Source organism: Anopheles aquasalis, chromosome 3 (assembly GCF_943734665.1).
Source record: "Anopheles aquasalis chromosome 3, idAnoAquaMG_Q_19, whole genome shotgun sequence".
NCBI lineage: Eukaryota > Metazoa > Arthropoda > Insecta > Diptera > Culicidae > Anopheles > Anopheles aquasalis.
Genome location: NC_064878.1, coordinates 20,355,770 through 20,372,469, shown reverse-complemented (window position 1 = coordinate 20,372,469; position 16,700 = coordinate 20,355,770). Strand labels below are relative to the sequence as shown.

At 46.8% G+C, this 16,700-nt stretch overlaps 1 protein-coding gene across 6 annotated transcripts; it reads left to right on the top strand.

Annotated features, from left to right (window-relative positions):
- Positions 1–312: 312 nt before the first annotated feature.
- LOC126574109 (fibulin-1) lies at positions 313–15,298 on the top strand. 6 transcript variants are annotated; one of them, XM_050234091.1, is made up of 17 exons: positions 313–414; positions 1,621–1,936; positions 7,637–7,893; positions 7,990–8,155; positions 8,302–8,467; positions 8,864–9,060; positions 9,209–9,358; positions 10,622–10,724; positions 10,851–10,918; positions 11,184–11,312; positions 11,938–12,078; positions 12,175–12,441; positions 12,730–12,867; positions 12,938–13,450; positions 14,173–14,302; positions 14,528–14,764; positions 14,872–15,298. In XM_050234091.1, the coding sequence occupies exons 2-17, from the start codon at positions 1,861–1,863 to the stop codon at positions 15,032–15,034; spliced, it is 2,901 nt and encodes a 966-aa protein (XP_050090048.1). In that variant the 5' UTR covers positions 313–414; positions 1,621–1,860; the 3' UTR covers positions 15,035–15,298. The 6 variants fall into 6 exon arrangements, with proteins under 6 accessions (XP_050090048.1, XP_050090047.1, XP_050090050.1 ...); XM_050234090.1 differs by having other exon boundaries at positions 318–471; XM_050234093.1 differs by having other exon boundaries at positions 319–414; positions 1,590–1,936.
- The last annotated feature ends 1,402 nt before the right edge of the window (positions 15,299–16,700 follow it).

The following is a 16,700-nucleotide window of genomic DNA, read 5'->3' as shown; positions in this document are numbered from 1 at the left end:
CTGCGAAGACGCATCTCGCTACGATTATGACCTCAACGGTTTGTTTAAATTCACGGCGACTGGAAAAGGGCTACGACAGTGTCGGTGTTCTGGGTGTTGCTGCTGCTGCTAAGCGAATGTATGAGCAGTTAGCCCAGCCAGCCAGCCAGCCAGCCAGCCAGCCAGCCAACCAACCGCTACGGTGTTAACATATCGTTCGTCCGAACCCGACCGTATGTGTATGCGTTGATCAACCCGCAGGGGCCCATTATCATAATGCAAACATCTCTTCTATATATTTGACCCACGAGTTTACCGCGGGCTCAGACTGCAGTATCGTCTCGATCGTGCTGCATGCCGGGTGGTGCCTCCGGATCGCCGGATCTCTTGCGTTCTCCATATTCCGCGGTTGTGTCGCAGAGCACTTCTCTACAGGTTTCCGAAAGCATTTGTGTACAGTTTGTGTGAAGGGTTGGTGTTCTGGTGGACTGTGTAAGCCAATTATTGACCTTTATACTGGGGCCACCATATCCTGGGTTAGTGCAAGTGACAGAGATTCTGTCCCTAGAGCGTCGAGTTGGTGTGCCTGTGCGACACTTTGATGTAACTCTTGAGAGGGAGGGATCGATGTCAAAAAGTTTGTACCAAGTCGAAGTGCCGTACCGAAGGAACACACAAGAAAAAGGCGAGACGAGAAAACAGGGAACTCCAAGTGACCAGGGCAGGAAGCTTTTAGGAAGCGATAAATCTATTAGCTCCATGCCGTCCGGACGAAGTGTGGCCAGAGCCAGAGTCCAGTAGCAGAGTGCTTGCTACGGCAAGGTGCGCCCATCTTCTTTGACCTACAATCGCAAGCATGCAACCTGGCCCGATCCTGATGGTGTTCCGTTTGAGGCCAAGGGTGGTTGTGTGCAGTACTGTGGCACGGGGCGGGATTGGTTGAAACAAGTAAAAAGTGCACGCGGACCTGTGCTGTTGGTCAACCTTGACCGGCATACCTGGATGGTGAAGAATTTTTAAAGAACTTGCACGTAACGTGTGCCGTGTGCACCAAGTGGACTCGGTCTGACGTCTCATAATTCCTCTTATTACGGGTTTCATTCCATAACAACCTCACTGCTCCGTTCTGGTGAAATTGGCACGCGATGTTGGCCCCCTTCTTGAGTGAAGTTTAAGGAGTACCACAGGACTCCGATGACCAGTCGGACCAGTCGGTCAGTGCCAGTGTAGTCCGGGTCGTCCGTTGAGGCAACCGGTGGCGATCACTCGTCCATTTAAGAACTTTCTGTTTTTCAAAAAGCCACAAATTCAATTCATCAAATTCACTTCAAATCAACGCGAGTGTTAGCTCTCTCCAGGGTGTCACATCCTGGGTTTCCAGGGTGTGTTAAATTGATTAGGAGATATACGAACCAAGCGAGTGTGTCGGCTGTTCGTGGTCGATGGCCAAAGTGGTAGCTTTCAAAGCGAACAAGACGAAAAACGATGGGAACTGGCGCGACGCCACATTGAGCTGCCTGATCCACATCAGTCGTGACAGTTTCGTGGTGGTGGTGATGGTTGTGGGAGAGAGAGATTTTTTTTCAGATTTTGATTTTTCCACTTTCCAGACGCTCTGTGATCTAACTCTGATTCTTTCAGATTGGCTTTTTATCCATCCATCGCGTTGTGTGTTCCACGTGCGCTGCGAAGGAGCGAGTGGCGTAATGGTCCAGTGATAAGGCACGCACGCACGAACGAGTCATTTGGCAGATTGGCGTGTGGCGAGTTTTGGAAGCAGTGGTGACAAAAGCAAACAAATTGCTCCGAAGAAGGGGTTAAACGGGTGTTGAACGGAGTGTGTGTGCGCGTTGTGTTTGATCGAGAACGACCTGTTTCGATATGGCTGAGCGAGCGCGGCTGATGTTGCTACTGCTGCTGGCAACATTGGCGCTGGTCGGGAGTAGCGGTGGAGAAAGTAAGTTATTATGATTAGAAATAGTTGCTGCAAACACGCAACGACAAACACGGTTTCTGTAGCTGCACCTTTATTTATCCATCTCTGCAACGATATTTGTGTAAAATACCAATGTTCATTTTAAACCTCAATGTTAAAGACAATCATATTATTTTTTTATACGGAGAGTTTATTTTCCGTAACCAAACAAAGCTTTTGCGTTTGTTATGCTTTTTTGTGATAGAGAGGAAATTAACACTTGTATATAAAAGGAATGTTGATTATTTTTTGATAAATCAATCGTAGAATAATCAAATCAGACAAAATTCTAACAGATGAATTCTTGAGCGAATGATTCGTCAAATTCCTCATGTTTTTTAAAAAGAGCTGTAACATAATCCAATCTAAAACGCGTTTGATAACAAAATTCATCTTCAATGCATCAACAGAACCGAACTCTTAAATATTTTGGTAATCTTATTTTTTTTTTCTTTTTTTAAAAATGAACATAACTTCAATTTTAACTTCAAATTCAAACTTCAAATTTTTTTCAATTCCGAAAACTACACAGGTAGTTGGTTCGATCTAAGGAAAGAACAGGACTTCTTTGTCTTTTATATCTTTTAGAGTAGAACCTCTAATGATTTTGAGCTTAAATTTTTATCAGCGCGTAGGCTCAACTGAGCGTCTACATATTGTGCGATGAACTCGACCGTTTCTTTACAGGTTCTGCTGGTCTGGTGAAAATTTAATTAGATAATTTGGTCATAAAAGAATTGAATGGCACGCAGTCTTGTTCTAAACCAAAGGAAACATATAAGTCAATCTTGGTTAGAAGAGTTAATACCTAAACAAATAAATACAAAGCACCCATTTGGGGAACTTGTTAAACCACAATTATCTATAAAAAAACTAGGTTATTATTTTTCCCAACATTATTTTTCAAGTTATTACACGATCAGTAATGCCAGAAGCAATGCTGTGATGCTAAAAACTATGATTGCGTCTTCAGAAAGGGACATCTTCAAGTATCACTCTTCACTCAAACAAAAGACTTTGGTACGGAAAACCCAAAAAGGCAATCATGGTTCATCCTCTATAATGGCTTTCTAATAAAGCATTCCGCCCCAACGAAGTGAAGCTGCATGAAGCGTGGCACCGCAGATTGTACCTCCTAGCAACCCCACCAAGCTTCGCACCCCTCCAATGTCAGCATTCGGTCTCTGGATGAAGGACAAGATGGCGTAAACCGGCGTAGAGTGTCAAGCTTCATCGCCATCTCGCGAACACCTCGCGAACACCTCGCTCCCCGTCCGTTCCACGTCCGCGATCACGGGGGAATGTAGAAATTTTGTAGAACGTCTCTATCTTATCACACTTTCTCTCTCCGTACGCCGCAGTGGGTGCATTTTTCCGGCTCCGGCTCGCTGTTGCACTTGTCTTGCAGCTCAAAGGGATTAGCTTTCCATTAACTTTATCTTGTTCTTCGGTCCCGCTAGTCATCCGTAGGGCTCACATACAGCTTCCCTCACTTGTGCCCGCGCGCGCTCTCTCTCTCTCTCTCCCTCGGATAGTGTTTATCAACTACGGTGCGAGTGTCGGTCGGTGTTTGCCCACTTGGATGCTGCCCGCCTGCCGTGGCCCGTTGGTTGGCATTGGCAATTAGTTTATCCAGCGTTTCGTGGCGCCAACGAGCGGGGTATGGGGGCCAAGAAGAATGGAAACCGTTCCATTCCGTACCGGCTTCCGTGCTTCTGCTGCGCTCGTCCAACATACGGTCCAGGCATTCCAGGAGCTTGGCTTGCGGGGCTTAACTGGCCAAGTGGTGCCACTGCTCCTGCTCCTGCTGCTGCTGCTGCTGTTGCTGCATGTAGAATGTTGACAATTGTTAATTGGTTTTGTGTTTTTAATGTGTGTTCCGGATCGTGTGCAGTGTTGGCCCGTCCGCCCCTGGAACGAACGAATACTGTAATACCGAGAGTCAGAGCAAGTGTTGTGCAAACGCTGCCAGTGACGTCATGGAGCTGGCTGCTGCAGGGCAGGGCACACTAGATAGGTCTAGACTAAATGCTAGGCGCACCGGGATCTTGTAGACACTATTCGGTTGGATTAAACTTGAAGCAGCACTGGACTGTTTAAATAATAATTTACCTGTTAAATGGGCGAGAGTGTGTAAGTGTTTCGCTCCAAGTCCAGACACATTGGTTCAGGCCCCGTCCGTACTGGCGTTATGGATGCATGGTGTTACGTGCCACATTTCGATAACGGACCACAGCTGTACCTCACCTGGGTCAACGCTGGCCACCGTACGTGGTATGAATGGCGCATGGCGGTCGTCCTCCTTGGATTCCTGCTCAGGTAGCAGCGTTCGGCAGGAACGGGAACGAAATCATTCACCGGTACCGGTTACGTTTATTGACTTAGAAATCGGTAATTGAAACACAGAAAACCAGCACACCACCCTGGGTGAGCCCGAAACATATTATTTATGGAAAGGGATTTAATAATTAATATCAGCAGCACCGTACCTCCGGCCAGGTGGTGGAGTAACTTACACAGTAGGGCGCAGAATCTTAAACGAATCTCTGTGCCGTCGGGCACCCTCTGGCAATTGCTGTGACTGCACCGAAGCGCTGAACAGCTGTGCTGTACGATGCAGCTTAAAAACTCTTTATTAACTATAAACCATACATCCGGTTCTTCCGGTGGCAAGTGCTTAGAGTAGAGGGTGCCGTGTGTACGGCGGAAGTCATCACCAAGCCCAACCAGCGCCCTATACTCCACACGACAGATGGGTTAATTTAATTTTTGGCCACCAGAACCACGTGGCGCCGTGTTGTGGGCGCAATCTCGGGCGTATACCTCAGCGCTGGGCCCCTGTTTTCGGTCGTCGCCTCGATGGTAACGTGGTTGTGGCCGCCGGTGTAGTTATGAATAAATTTGTAACACTTCCGCGAACGTCGGTACCGCGGGTTGTGCTGCAAACCCTTGGCAAAAGTGTCTCGACGTGCTCGTAGCCTCACAGCTAGCATCACCACCATCACCACCACCACCACCACCACTCACCTGCATGCATGCTCATGCAGCAGGATGTGTTGGAAACAGGAAACCGGAAGCACGGTCTCTGCGCGCCGGTGGATGGATGACAAATGACGTGTGTGTTGGGCGCAGGACCACGTGCTAGACGACGCGACGACGAGAGGACAACGGTATTTAGGGCCACAGACGATGGCCGCGGCGGCAGCACGTACGCGGTTGTCGAAATGTTATAAATAATTGATTCAATTTATAAAATAATAAAAATTTATCACAATTTATTTACCGCCAGCACATGGCGGGGGGGGACATTGAAATTGAAGGACAACTGGGGCGGGATTGCGGGTGACCGAACAGAGGGGTTGTTTTTTTGCTGTTCGCGAATTATTAGCGATTCCCAGACCGGACCGGAGGTGAAGGCGGAAGGAGGTTTTTTGGCACGTAATCGGGAATGTGCGCAACGGCACGGGGCAGCCGCATAGAAGATCCATCAAATGCCACAAAAATGAAAACATGACGTCCTGCTGCGAGCAATTAATTTGTACTGATTGCTGCTGCTGCTGCTGCTGCTGCTGATGGTGGCTGATGCTGATGTTGCCGCTGTAAAGGGACGAGGCGGGAGAATGGAGAAATGAATGATTTTCGTTATTTGTTCCACCATGTTTGATACGCTTTTACGCTATGCCTGTGCTAGGGCACAGCTGCTCTGAGCTGTGTTCAGCAGGGCGTGAGCAGGAGTGCCACAAGTACAAGCCACAGCAGGAGTCACTTTTTGGCAAAATGTTCCACCGGGAAATTGCGATTAGTAAGTCATGCTGGTGCTGGTTTTTTAAATTACCTTTCAAGCGATAACTTTCATTTAGTGAGCGGGTTTCTGATTCGTAGTACCTGCTGAATGATGTAGTTATTTATGAATGCTACATTTACTATTAATTAAAACTTTAAATTGTACAGCATTTCATTTACCTCTTTGAAGCGAGAGATCGTGATGCTGAAGGGATGATAAAGAAAAAATCAATTAAAAGGATTCTATAATATGATCGCTGTCCCGCCAAGCCGTGGGCCACGAAAGCTAGTAAAACTTTGTCCATCTCGAACATTGGCCCAACCATAAACCGCATCATCGAACGTATCGAAAAAAAGGGAAAATGGAGCTCCGATACATCGAAGAACCCAGAATCGGGTCGGGAACCCGGCCTGTTTTATTTTTAAAGCTTGATACACACTACGATTTTGCCGTTTTTTTTTTGCGGGGAAAAATCATTCGATCGTAAGGAGGATAAAACGAGCGAAATGGTTAAAACTTTGTTGCAGACAAGGGGAAAGGGCATTCAATTATTGTTAATTTATTATGATTATGCGTTTTAAAAAGTTGCGTGTGGCGGTGCACGGTGGAAGGTAAAGCCATTAAACCACCAGCGTGGTGTTGCTTATTAGTTCGGTCACGGTGATAACTGCCAATGGTTGACAATGTGTGGAATGGTTGATGATTTTTAATATCTGAGGGATAGCATTTAACTTTTTTTTTTAAGTAGACCATAATTGATTTTTGGTTCGATGAATTTCTGATTCGAAATGATTTGAAAGTTGAATAAAAGTTAAACCCTTCGCTTCCACTTCATTAAAGTTCTACAAATATTAAAGCTATTGAATAGACAATATTAATTTAAAATACTGCGTTGGTGTGTAATTTATTAAATTGAAAAAAAAAAATTTTCAATGCAATATACTGTATGTATTCTTGTATAAAACAGCATGCTCAAGCATAATTTTATCTGTGTCTTTTCGAACCACTGTATCCATTTGCAAACAATAAACACCGTATCGGCTGCAATTTGGACATTTAATTAAACTGTTTATTCGATTCCATGATCTTAAAAAGCCGTATCAGGAACCATGCTACCTTACACCATGCCACAGGAATCGCAATGTCGAAGGCATAGCACGGTATTGTACGATTCCACAAAGGGATAACAGAAACGGAGGCATCCAGCAGCAGCACCAGCCCCAAAAGCTAGAGAGCCATTGGTAATAGATACATAAAATTCGGCATCATTCGGTTCTGTCGGGCCACTATTTATGTGTGCACAACACACAAAATGGCAATGGCACAGCACCGTTGCAAGGATATTTGAAGAATGTAGTAATACGAGCCACCCCATGGTGCCACCGCGCCATTCTATGGCCATCGGAATGGAGACTCTCTTCTCTCGAAACTACCTTTATGGTTTTCCATTTATTTTTCGATCACCAACGTAAACTAACGAAGGAAGGAAGGGAGGGCTGTAATTGAAACTGGGAATATTTTATTACAATCCTCGAGACCGAGCCTAGCAGCGACACGGGTTCAGGTGCTCGAAGTTCGTCTGTAATGGCTGCTGCAACGTCCATCCAATCCCCGGTTGATGTGAGGCCATTGCGAAAAGCGTAAAGAAGCTGTTCTAGTTCGATTTTTGATAGATTTCTGATGTATCCGGTTGAAATTGATTCTTGGAAGGCATCATTTCGTTCATGCTGGGAGACCTCTTGGCATTCCTCTTCCACAATCCAATGCGTCATCAGTCAACCATTAGTTAAACCTATAATTCCATAATCTAACCCCACATCCCGTCCGATCGGATCTAATGCGATCGATTACATGGTGCAATTAATTAATGGTTACGAGCCTCGCCCCTTTCCACCCAGCCATCGCCATCGAGCAGATCCTGTCGCTGTGCTGCCAGGAGGGCGAAGAGTGGGGCATCCAGAACCGATTATGCTCGAGCTACAACAAATCGCTCGAGCTGGTACCGGCCGGTCTGCACGGTCTCTGCCTGTCGACCATCGAGATCTGCTGCTCGAAGCAGCACAAAATCTACCAGTGTACGGCCGGTCAGATAGCGGCCAAGCAGGGCCTTAGCTGCTCGCTAAAGGGTGACCATTCGGGGTCCGAGTTTTACACGGTAGGTCGGGCGCCGGGTCGGGCTCGTTAAATCGTCGCAAATAAACCATAAATCGGAGCTAATCAAATTTAAACACTCTCGGATTGCTGCTCCCAGGATTGCTGTGAAGCGTGCAAGATTGGGCTGGTGGTGGGCTCGAGTGGCAATAAGTGTTCGGTGGAACCGTTCGCCTTCGGTAGCCCCTGGGACGAGATCTACGATGGATGCTGCAACGACATCAAAAGCGAAGGTGAAGTCATACTCCTCGGTGGTCATGATGAGCGTGAGTAATCTCGGACACTCGGGCAGGCGACTCCCCGTTCCTCACCGCACAGCGAGCGAGTTTATGGGTTTTTTTTCTTTCTTTTGTTTTTCTTTTCGGTTTTGTCGGCAACGCTTTTTTCTCTCTCTTCGGTTGCGCCACGCTAGGTGGGCTATGCGAACAGTTTCCAACCATTTGTTCGCAGGTGTGCGAAAACCTCGAAGGTGGTTCGTACGCGTGTAAGTGCCATCCGGGGTACGAGCTGCAGGACGACCGGAAGTCCTGTTTGCCCATCTCCGACGAGGACAATGAAGCACTGGAGCCTCCCAATAGGTAGGTGCAAACAGTGTGGTTTTGTTTAAAGGATGTTGTGTAGACGTGAAGAACGCTGGACGCAGCTGCGAGAGTAGTCATTAGTGACGGCAAATACTTGGCGTAGATGCGTCAGACTTGCACGTAATTATAGTCACAACACCGCTAGCAGTTCGTTCCGGATCTTCAATCTGCAAGCTACAACGACAGCGCCAGCGACAGTGGAGCCAGCTTGCCATCTTGACAGCTTGAGTTGCCTCATTAACTTCGTCTTCTGACCACAGCGGGCATCGTAATCATGGCGCGTGTCACCATTAAAGTTGTTTCTAGTGTTCACAAGCACACTGACACTTTGCGCGGCGAACCACAAACAACATCATGCCATTCAACACTCCCCCTCCCCGTCCTTTTCTTTAGTTGCACCAAGGGTTACCGGCGGAATATGCGCACGGGTCAGTGCGAGGACGTGAACGAGTGCGAAACGGGGGAGGCCACGTGCGACGCACAGAGCCAGGTTTGTCGGAATACGCGCGGTAGCTTCCAGTGCATCGATGTGCTGGCCCCGGATATCGACTGCGATGCCGGTTATCAGCCGAAGAATGGCAAATGTGAAGGTAAGGCGCACCGCAACCCACCGCACCGCTCATCACTCTCGTTGCTTAATGCTTGTTTTCTTTGCTGCTTTGATGCTTTATTGCTCGCCTCGGTGCTGCTACGCTAATGCTGTTGTCACTAATGCCGCGACTGCGTATCACCGCGAAGATATAAACGAATGCCTCGAGCTGCTTGATGTGTGCGACCGGGAGCGGGAACACTGTCTCAATGGACGGGGCAACTACACCTGCCTGCCCAAGGCGGTTACCAAGTGTCAGCCCGGCTACAGCTACAACGCGAGCCTGAGCGTATGCGAAGGTTTGGCTTTTCTGCTTCCTTTCTTCCTCATTACCTCCACCTCACTACGCTGCTATTGGTTAATTCACTTTTCCTCGATATAATCATCTTACTGCGCCAAGCGTGTACGGCACGAGTTTTCTTGGCACTTTTTGGCATAATAATGATCAGATCATATGGCAATGTTAATTGAAAATATGCGTAGCATCTCTCTAGAGATGAATGGTGATATTAGAATTTAAATTAATTATACTCGGCCTTATCATATGCTTCATCTTACAATCTGCTTACAATGTTGGCGATTCTCAGCTTTGCTTATCTTATCCAACAGAACTCTGAAGAGTTAACAGCTACTGCTTTTTATAGTACAAACCGCTTTGTATGCCACTAGCAAAATGGCCACTCTTTATAGTTAAGGGGGGGCTTTCGTATTTTTTTTGTGACACATATTTTTGACATTTTTTCCTGAATGGTAATTCTTTCAAGAATATTGTGTATAAGTTTTGGATCAATCGAAGCAAAACTGGCAAAGATAAAATATTTTTTTAACAATCGCGCCTCATGCAAACTCAATGCAGCTCGCTAGTTTGAAGAGCGTTTCCCCAAAATCAACCTTTTCAACGTCGCTCCAAGTCGGCCCATCGTACCGTAAAAATTACTACACCGATTGATTTAAAAAATTTAACACATAATCTGTACACTCTTTGCCAGGTAGTTCTGCCGAGATTTTATGAAAATTTTTGATACTTTTTTTTAATCAATTATGTAAAACTCGTTTTTTTTTATACAAAATTGCAAAAAGCATTTCTTTTTCTATTTCAAAAATCTGCCAAAAATCTAAAAAAAGGAAATTCAACAAAAACTCGACGGAGCTACCTGGATAAATTTATAATCTTTCAAACGAGTATCGATTTGTATTTTTCTGATGACCCATCACGTAGCTACGATGGGCACCGGAAAATGGTACCTTTTCGCAGACGTACCTTCAGAAATTTGATGCCATGGAGGAAGTTTTGAATAAATCTCCCCAAAATATTACTAAATATTCATGAAAAAGTTGTAGTTTAATGTGCAATTCACTTGAAAAAATAAAATTGAATGGTTACGCCACAAAAAATCGTCAAAAATAAGCATTATTTTGGCCAGAAATTACCGAAGCCCCCCCTTAACTTAGCTCAGTTTGTTCCAACCTAAACCGAGATTAATCGATTCGTTTCCATTTCTGTTCCACTCGTTTTTTATTCCATTCGTTTAATGCTGCCTTCTGTCCCTTCCCTGACACAGACATCAACGAGTGTGAGGAAGATGGCGCCTGTGATGAGGGGTACCGGTGCGTAAACATCCGTGGATCGTACGAGTGCATTGCTCCAGTGACGAATTATCCAATGTACGTGACATTCCGGGGATTCTAAGCGGTCTCAGTCGAGTTCGTGTGGCGATCCGATTTGGGGATAAGAATCTGGCCACCCTTTCACCAACATTGACACATTCCTCTCCATTCGTCCCATTCCAGTGCTCCACCGAGAAAGAAGGTTGAACAGTGCTCTCCAGGATTCCGGCGTCATAATGAACAGTGTGTGGGTAAGAGACCGGTGGAACGATGGCGATCGACTATCTGTCCCCATCAACCGACACTCCCGCAGTGTCTCTCTGTGGAGCTCATTTCTATTCTCCTCCTTTCCTGTCGTTAGTTCCTGTCGTGGGATTACATATAAGATTAACTTCTCGACCAATCTCACGAGTCACAGTTAGTTGTACGGATGCTTCTGCGTCTCCATAGAGTCTTGACTTGGGGAAGGGTGGGCTACGACGGAAAGTCTTCTAATCCCATTTCTTATTTTTACAGATATTGATGAGTGTGCTGCCGATAGGAACGCCTGCGATAGCAATCAGGTCTGCACGAACGAAATCGGTGGGTTCAGGTGTGACTGTAAAATTGGATTCATCCTGGATTCGGTGACGAACGCGTGTGTCGGTAAGCATCATCGGGCCGTCGGGCTTAATTGTATGGTTTGGCAGGAGTTTCCGGTCCAGGGTACGCGGAGGGAAAGGTGATGCCCGTACTTTACGGTGCTCGTACCCCCCTTTGCAGACTGAATTCGTTTGAAGTAACGGAGGCGTAGAAGAGAGAAGGAGAGTGCAAAAATCAAGAAAGCGTGATGTATGATATTGAGCTAGGCTGAAACGGGGAATCGATTTAGTGGGTGGTGGGAGCGGGGCAGGGTTCTCATAAATCTTTGATGTGGTCTTCCTTCATATCTCCTTGAGGCTCAGTATTTAGCCGAATAGTTGCTTCCCATGCTTTAGGGTCGTCTTTAATACAAAAAAAGCCGTGATTTTGTTATTTGTAATAAACACAGTATGTAGGATTTTTCCAACTTCAATTTCGTTTTGAAAGATTCATTGTTCCTCAACACTTGAGTTATCGGTGCAACTTTAGTGTACAAGAAACTGCCTGCAATGAAACAACAACTGGCATCTACTCGTTGCTTTTATATTAATTGAAAAGAAGAAAATAAGTAATGAAGTACGAGAAATGAAAAGCTCTTTTCATTGAAGATTCTTATCGTGTCGTTCTGTCCTTGCCCAATCCCTTCCAGACATCAACGAGTGCCAGGTGAATGCGCACGAGTGCCTCGAAACGCAACGCTGTGACAATACGATCGGTTCCTACACCTGCATTCGGCTGCAAAGTTGTGGCACCGGATACACCCTCAATGCGGAAACGGGCAACTGTGACGGTAAGTTCAGCACTGACTTGCCTGAATGCCAGCTGGCCTGCTGGTTCGTTTTTCGATTACAAGCAACTGTATGTCGCTCTCTTACTGCCCTGTCAGATGACGATGAGTGTTCTCTGGGACGCCATAACTGTCGGCCACCGTTCGAGTGCTACAACACCAAGGGTTCTTTCCGGTGTCGCCAACGGTCCCGTTATTCACCGACGTCGACCAGCACCTCTACCACGACCAGCACGACAACAGCGCGTCCGTATCGCTACGGTCACGGCAGTGATCCGTATTCAACATCACGCTACTCATCCTACAACCCTCAGCTGCCGCCGTGTGGCATTGGGTTCGAGCGGAACAGCTTGGGAGCTTGTGTTGGTAAGTGCGGTTCGTTATTAGAAGCGAAACTTTTACATTTTCTTTTGTGAATGTTATAGAAACCAGAAGAAGGGTAACTCGTTTTATTCTAATTCATTTAATTTCCAATCTAAATGCTTACCCTGGAACACTTTGGATTGATGATCTTCGGCATCTTTCTAGCGATAAATCCGTAACACCTTCCTTCCGTGTATTGATTTCGTTTTTTGAGTTGTTGGAGAAGTGGTTGTTTCTTTTGGTTGTTTTGCGATTTAATCTGTTCCCATTTTACAAACCTCAATCCTGCAGACATTAACGAATGTCTCGACGACCGAAGATGCCAGCGGCACCAACAGTGCATCAACACGAACGGATCGTACCGCTGCAAGGATCTGCTGACCTGTCCCGTCGGTTTCCGGGCCAATGACGCTGCCACCGAGTGTTTAGGTATGGTCCAGGGAGTTACACCCGATCCCAGTCCTTTCAACTCATCCTCAACTGTTGAACTTCTTCGTAGACATTGACGAGTGTGCGGAAGGTGTGGCTCAGTGTGGACCGGATCAGACGTGCAAGAACAAACAGGGTGGCTATATCTGCCAGTGTCCACCGGGGCACATCATCGGACAGAATCAGCGCTGCGAGGATGTGGACGAGTGTTCGATGCATGGGACCAAGGTTTGCCATCACAACTCGCACTGCATCAACACGATCGGTTCGTTCCGGTGCGAGTGTAAGGAGGGTTTCAAGAAGCAGGGCTCCAGTGACATCATCTGCACGGATGTGGACGAGTGTACGGAGATACCGGGGTTGTGCCATCAGCGGTGCCTCAACTATTGGGGGTCGTACCGGTGCGGTTGCAATCCGGGCTACCGGCTAAGCTACAACAACCGTACGTGCGATGATCTGGACGAGTGCGAGGAGTACAAATCGACCAACCTGTGCGTCGGTTACTGCGAGAACACACCCGGATCGTACGCCTGCCGGTGTCCGAAGGGCTATAAGTTGGGTGCGGATGGCAGAAGCTGTATCGGTGGGTTTTCACGTTTAGATTTAACGTTTTTCATTAGCGAGGATCGAGGAATGAAGCACAAGGCTTTTTGGGGAGCGATTACCTAGCATGATTAGTTGGACATTAATGATGTCTTCTACTGTTGATTTAAATAAGGAATAGTTCTAATATCCCTATTGACAAAAGGGTATGCAATGTGGTTTGTTATTGTTTAAGAAGCCACTAACAAGCCAGCTTTATATGTTTACAACTCAAAGCAGTTTGTTAGCGGATTGTTAAACAATAACAAACCACATTGCATACCCTTTGTCTATAGGGTCTTGCGTTAATATTGCCACTGTAACGGTGGCAATAAATTAAAGTTCAGATAGGACATGATCTAATCTACAAGATTTTGAATGCCAAAGTATAACTTGTCCTGATAGGTTGATTTGTTTGTGCAAAGATCCTTAAATCAGTAAAAGTTTAATTGCTTTTTCATGTTAAAGTTCTCCCCAATATTTCGCCAAAAGCACGTACATTACTACTTATTCTTCTGCACTTCATTGGATAAGTCTTTTTTGTAATTTCGTCGTCGATTCTTCTATCCCGTTTTAATGCTAACAAATTAGATCGCCAACGAAGGCACAGTATCATAAATTGGCCTTTAATTGAAAGCCTTAAACTCCGTTCCATTACCATTCTACATTACATTCTACTTTTTCTCCCTCTCTTGGACGAATTTACTCCACACCATCGCGCAGACATTGACGAGTGCCGGACAGAGCAGGTGTGCAACGGTCGCCACGAAGTGTGCACCAACATCGGCGGAAGCTATCGCTGCACGCGTATCGAATGTCCCTACGGCTACCGGCACGATGTCGACCGGCGCAAGTAAGTCCGCGTGAACCAGGTGACGGATGTGCAACCATTTGCATTCACATCCGCTCCTCGTCGCGTTACGATGATCCTTCTACCTGCGGGGAGGGGAGCACTGGTCAACGGTAGCTAATCTAGTTTCTCTTCCTTTCCGTTACTTCCCCTGTGTTTTTTTTTTACAACGCTTCCTTTCCATCACTTCCTGCCATCCTTGCCGGTTGCACAAAATGATTACGCCAGTCGCTGCGAGCGTACCATTCGCTTCTGCCAAACGACCGATCTCGAGTGTCTCCGCACACCCCACTCGTACTCGTACAACTTCTTGACGATTGTGTCCAACATTCCGGTGCCACCCGAAGGTCGCGGTTTGTTCACGCTGACCGGTCCGGCCCAGTACGATATGATTGATTTCGATCTGAAGCTCGTTTCGGTCGATGCCGCTCCGCACGTTCGACCGGTGGATATCCATTACTTCAGGTAAGGTGCTAAACACTAACACCATTTGTGTTTTGAGGGGCAATTTTTTTGTGTCGGTTTTTTTTCACGATACTCATCTCGGGTTCTCTTCTCGCGGAACGGAACAGTCTGGACAAGAAAACGAACGAAGCGCAGGTCAACTTACGGAAAAGCATCGAAGGTCCGCAGGATATCGAGCTCGACTTTAGTATTACGGTGTTCCAGAATGGGCAAATGCATGGCACCAACGTGGCGAAGCTGTTTCTGATGATATCGGCCCACGAGTACTAGCGGTGGGTATGCGGACGCTCCGCTGCAACGAGTACTTCATTGAGTTTAGTGTTTTGAGGATAGCTTACCCAGTGTCTAATGCATTGTTCTTTAAAAACAAAATATTGTAAGCTTTTTTAAAAATGTTTAACCTAAAAGTAGACCTTCGATTGGTTGGCGTAAGTTTGATTTATTAGAAATCCCTACGAAGTATGCTGTCCAAAATGAGAAACTTTTAAGGTAAACATTAAAAAGAATAAAAGGATACAGCCACATACTACAAAATTGGAATTGTTTCATTAGTCATTGTCACCGTCACAAGACACTCACTCGCCTTAATCTCGCATCTGTGGAGCTTATAGAGCAGAGTTGCAGAATTAACATCGTTTATGACAATCTAATCCCTCTTTACCCTCAAACTAACCACAGCCTAACGGCACCGAAAAGCCAAGCATATGGGACACTGGGTAGGGTTTTGATGTACGCACGCCGATGTTATAAAACGCAAAAAACCGGGGCTTAAACCTTCCACTAATCCCACACATCAGAGCTATTCAGTGACCCCGAAAGATGCATGGGTTCCTGCAGGCAATCTCCACGTCGGTTCTCATCTTCAAACTCGCGAATGACGCCATTAAAGTTGGCTGATGTCCTCGCACTTATGGCCGATGATGGTTATGGGTGTCTCGCCCGCCCCGGCCCCCCCAAAAAAAAGGATTGGTGAGATGTCAAGCGAATACCCTTGTATTTGTAGCCACCATTCGGTGCGGGCCAGGCCCGGTTGGATGAGATCTGCCGTTAAGCGGCCTCGGCGCTCCCTTCACATGCAACCGGCCCAGTCTAGGGCGTAATTAAATTTCACAGAAAGGAAAGAAAATCATAAATAAGCTTTCAGTGAGCAAATGCGCGGCAGCAGCAGAAGCGGTGGCCATTTCGAATCGTTCTCCGTGTCCACGAGGCGCTCGGGATGGTAGAACACGAACCATTCGCTCACGGTGTCGCTGGGTCGTGGTAGCCGCAGGGCTGGCCGGGGATTTGTGAGAAGATTTTGTTGCCAGCCTTCTCCAAGCGTTACTGGGGCCTGCGGCCCAGCCAGCCACGTCGTTTCGCCTCATCCGGACGCTCCAGCACCGCTCTCGTCTCATTCGGCGACACTCGGAGGGTAAATTTATATTTGATTTGATAAACTTACGAGAGATAAAATAATCTCCGCCTTTCATTTCCTAAATTGTTTCCGTCCGCCAGGCCGGGGTTTGGATGGTTGAGGGTACCGGGGGAATGTTACAAGGCAGGTCTTCCCTTTGGGGTGTTTTTTTTTCTTCTTCAACCTCCAACAGTTTGCTGGCTATGGGTGCCAGCAAGGGCGCAATCGTGCGGCTTCTCGTTGGTATCGCAGCGCAAAGGTTTGCAGGATGATTGGCGCGTGAAGACGATTCCTCAGCTGAGCACCGTTCGTGTGTCATCTAGCAAGAAAAAACTGACATGGGAGGCGTCAGTAATCATCTGACAAGATGGTCGAGGGAAGGAGAAGAAGCAGCGTTATGAACGTGCATCAGCACAACGAGCTATTTCTGGCCACTTTATGGCCGGTGCAGGTGTGCAGCAGACACGCTTGGTCGCTCGCTTATCATATAATGAAACCAGCTGTTATCTGGCGGGTGTTTATGCCACTTCGCTGCTGGCAAGA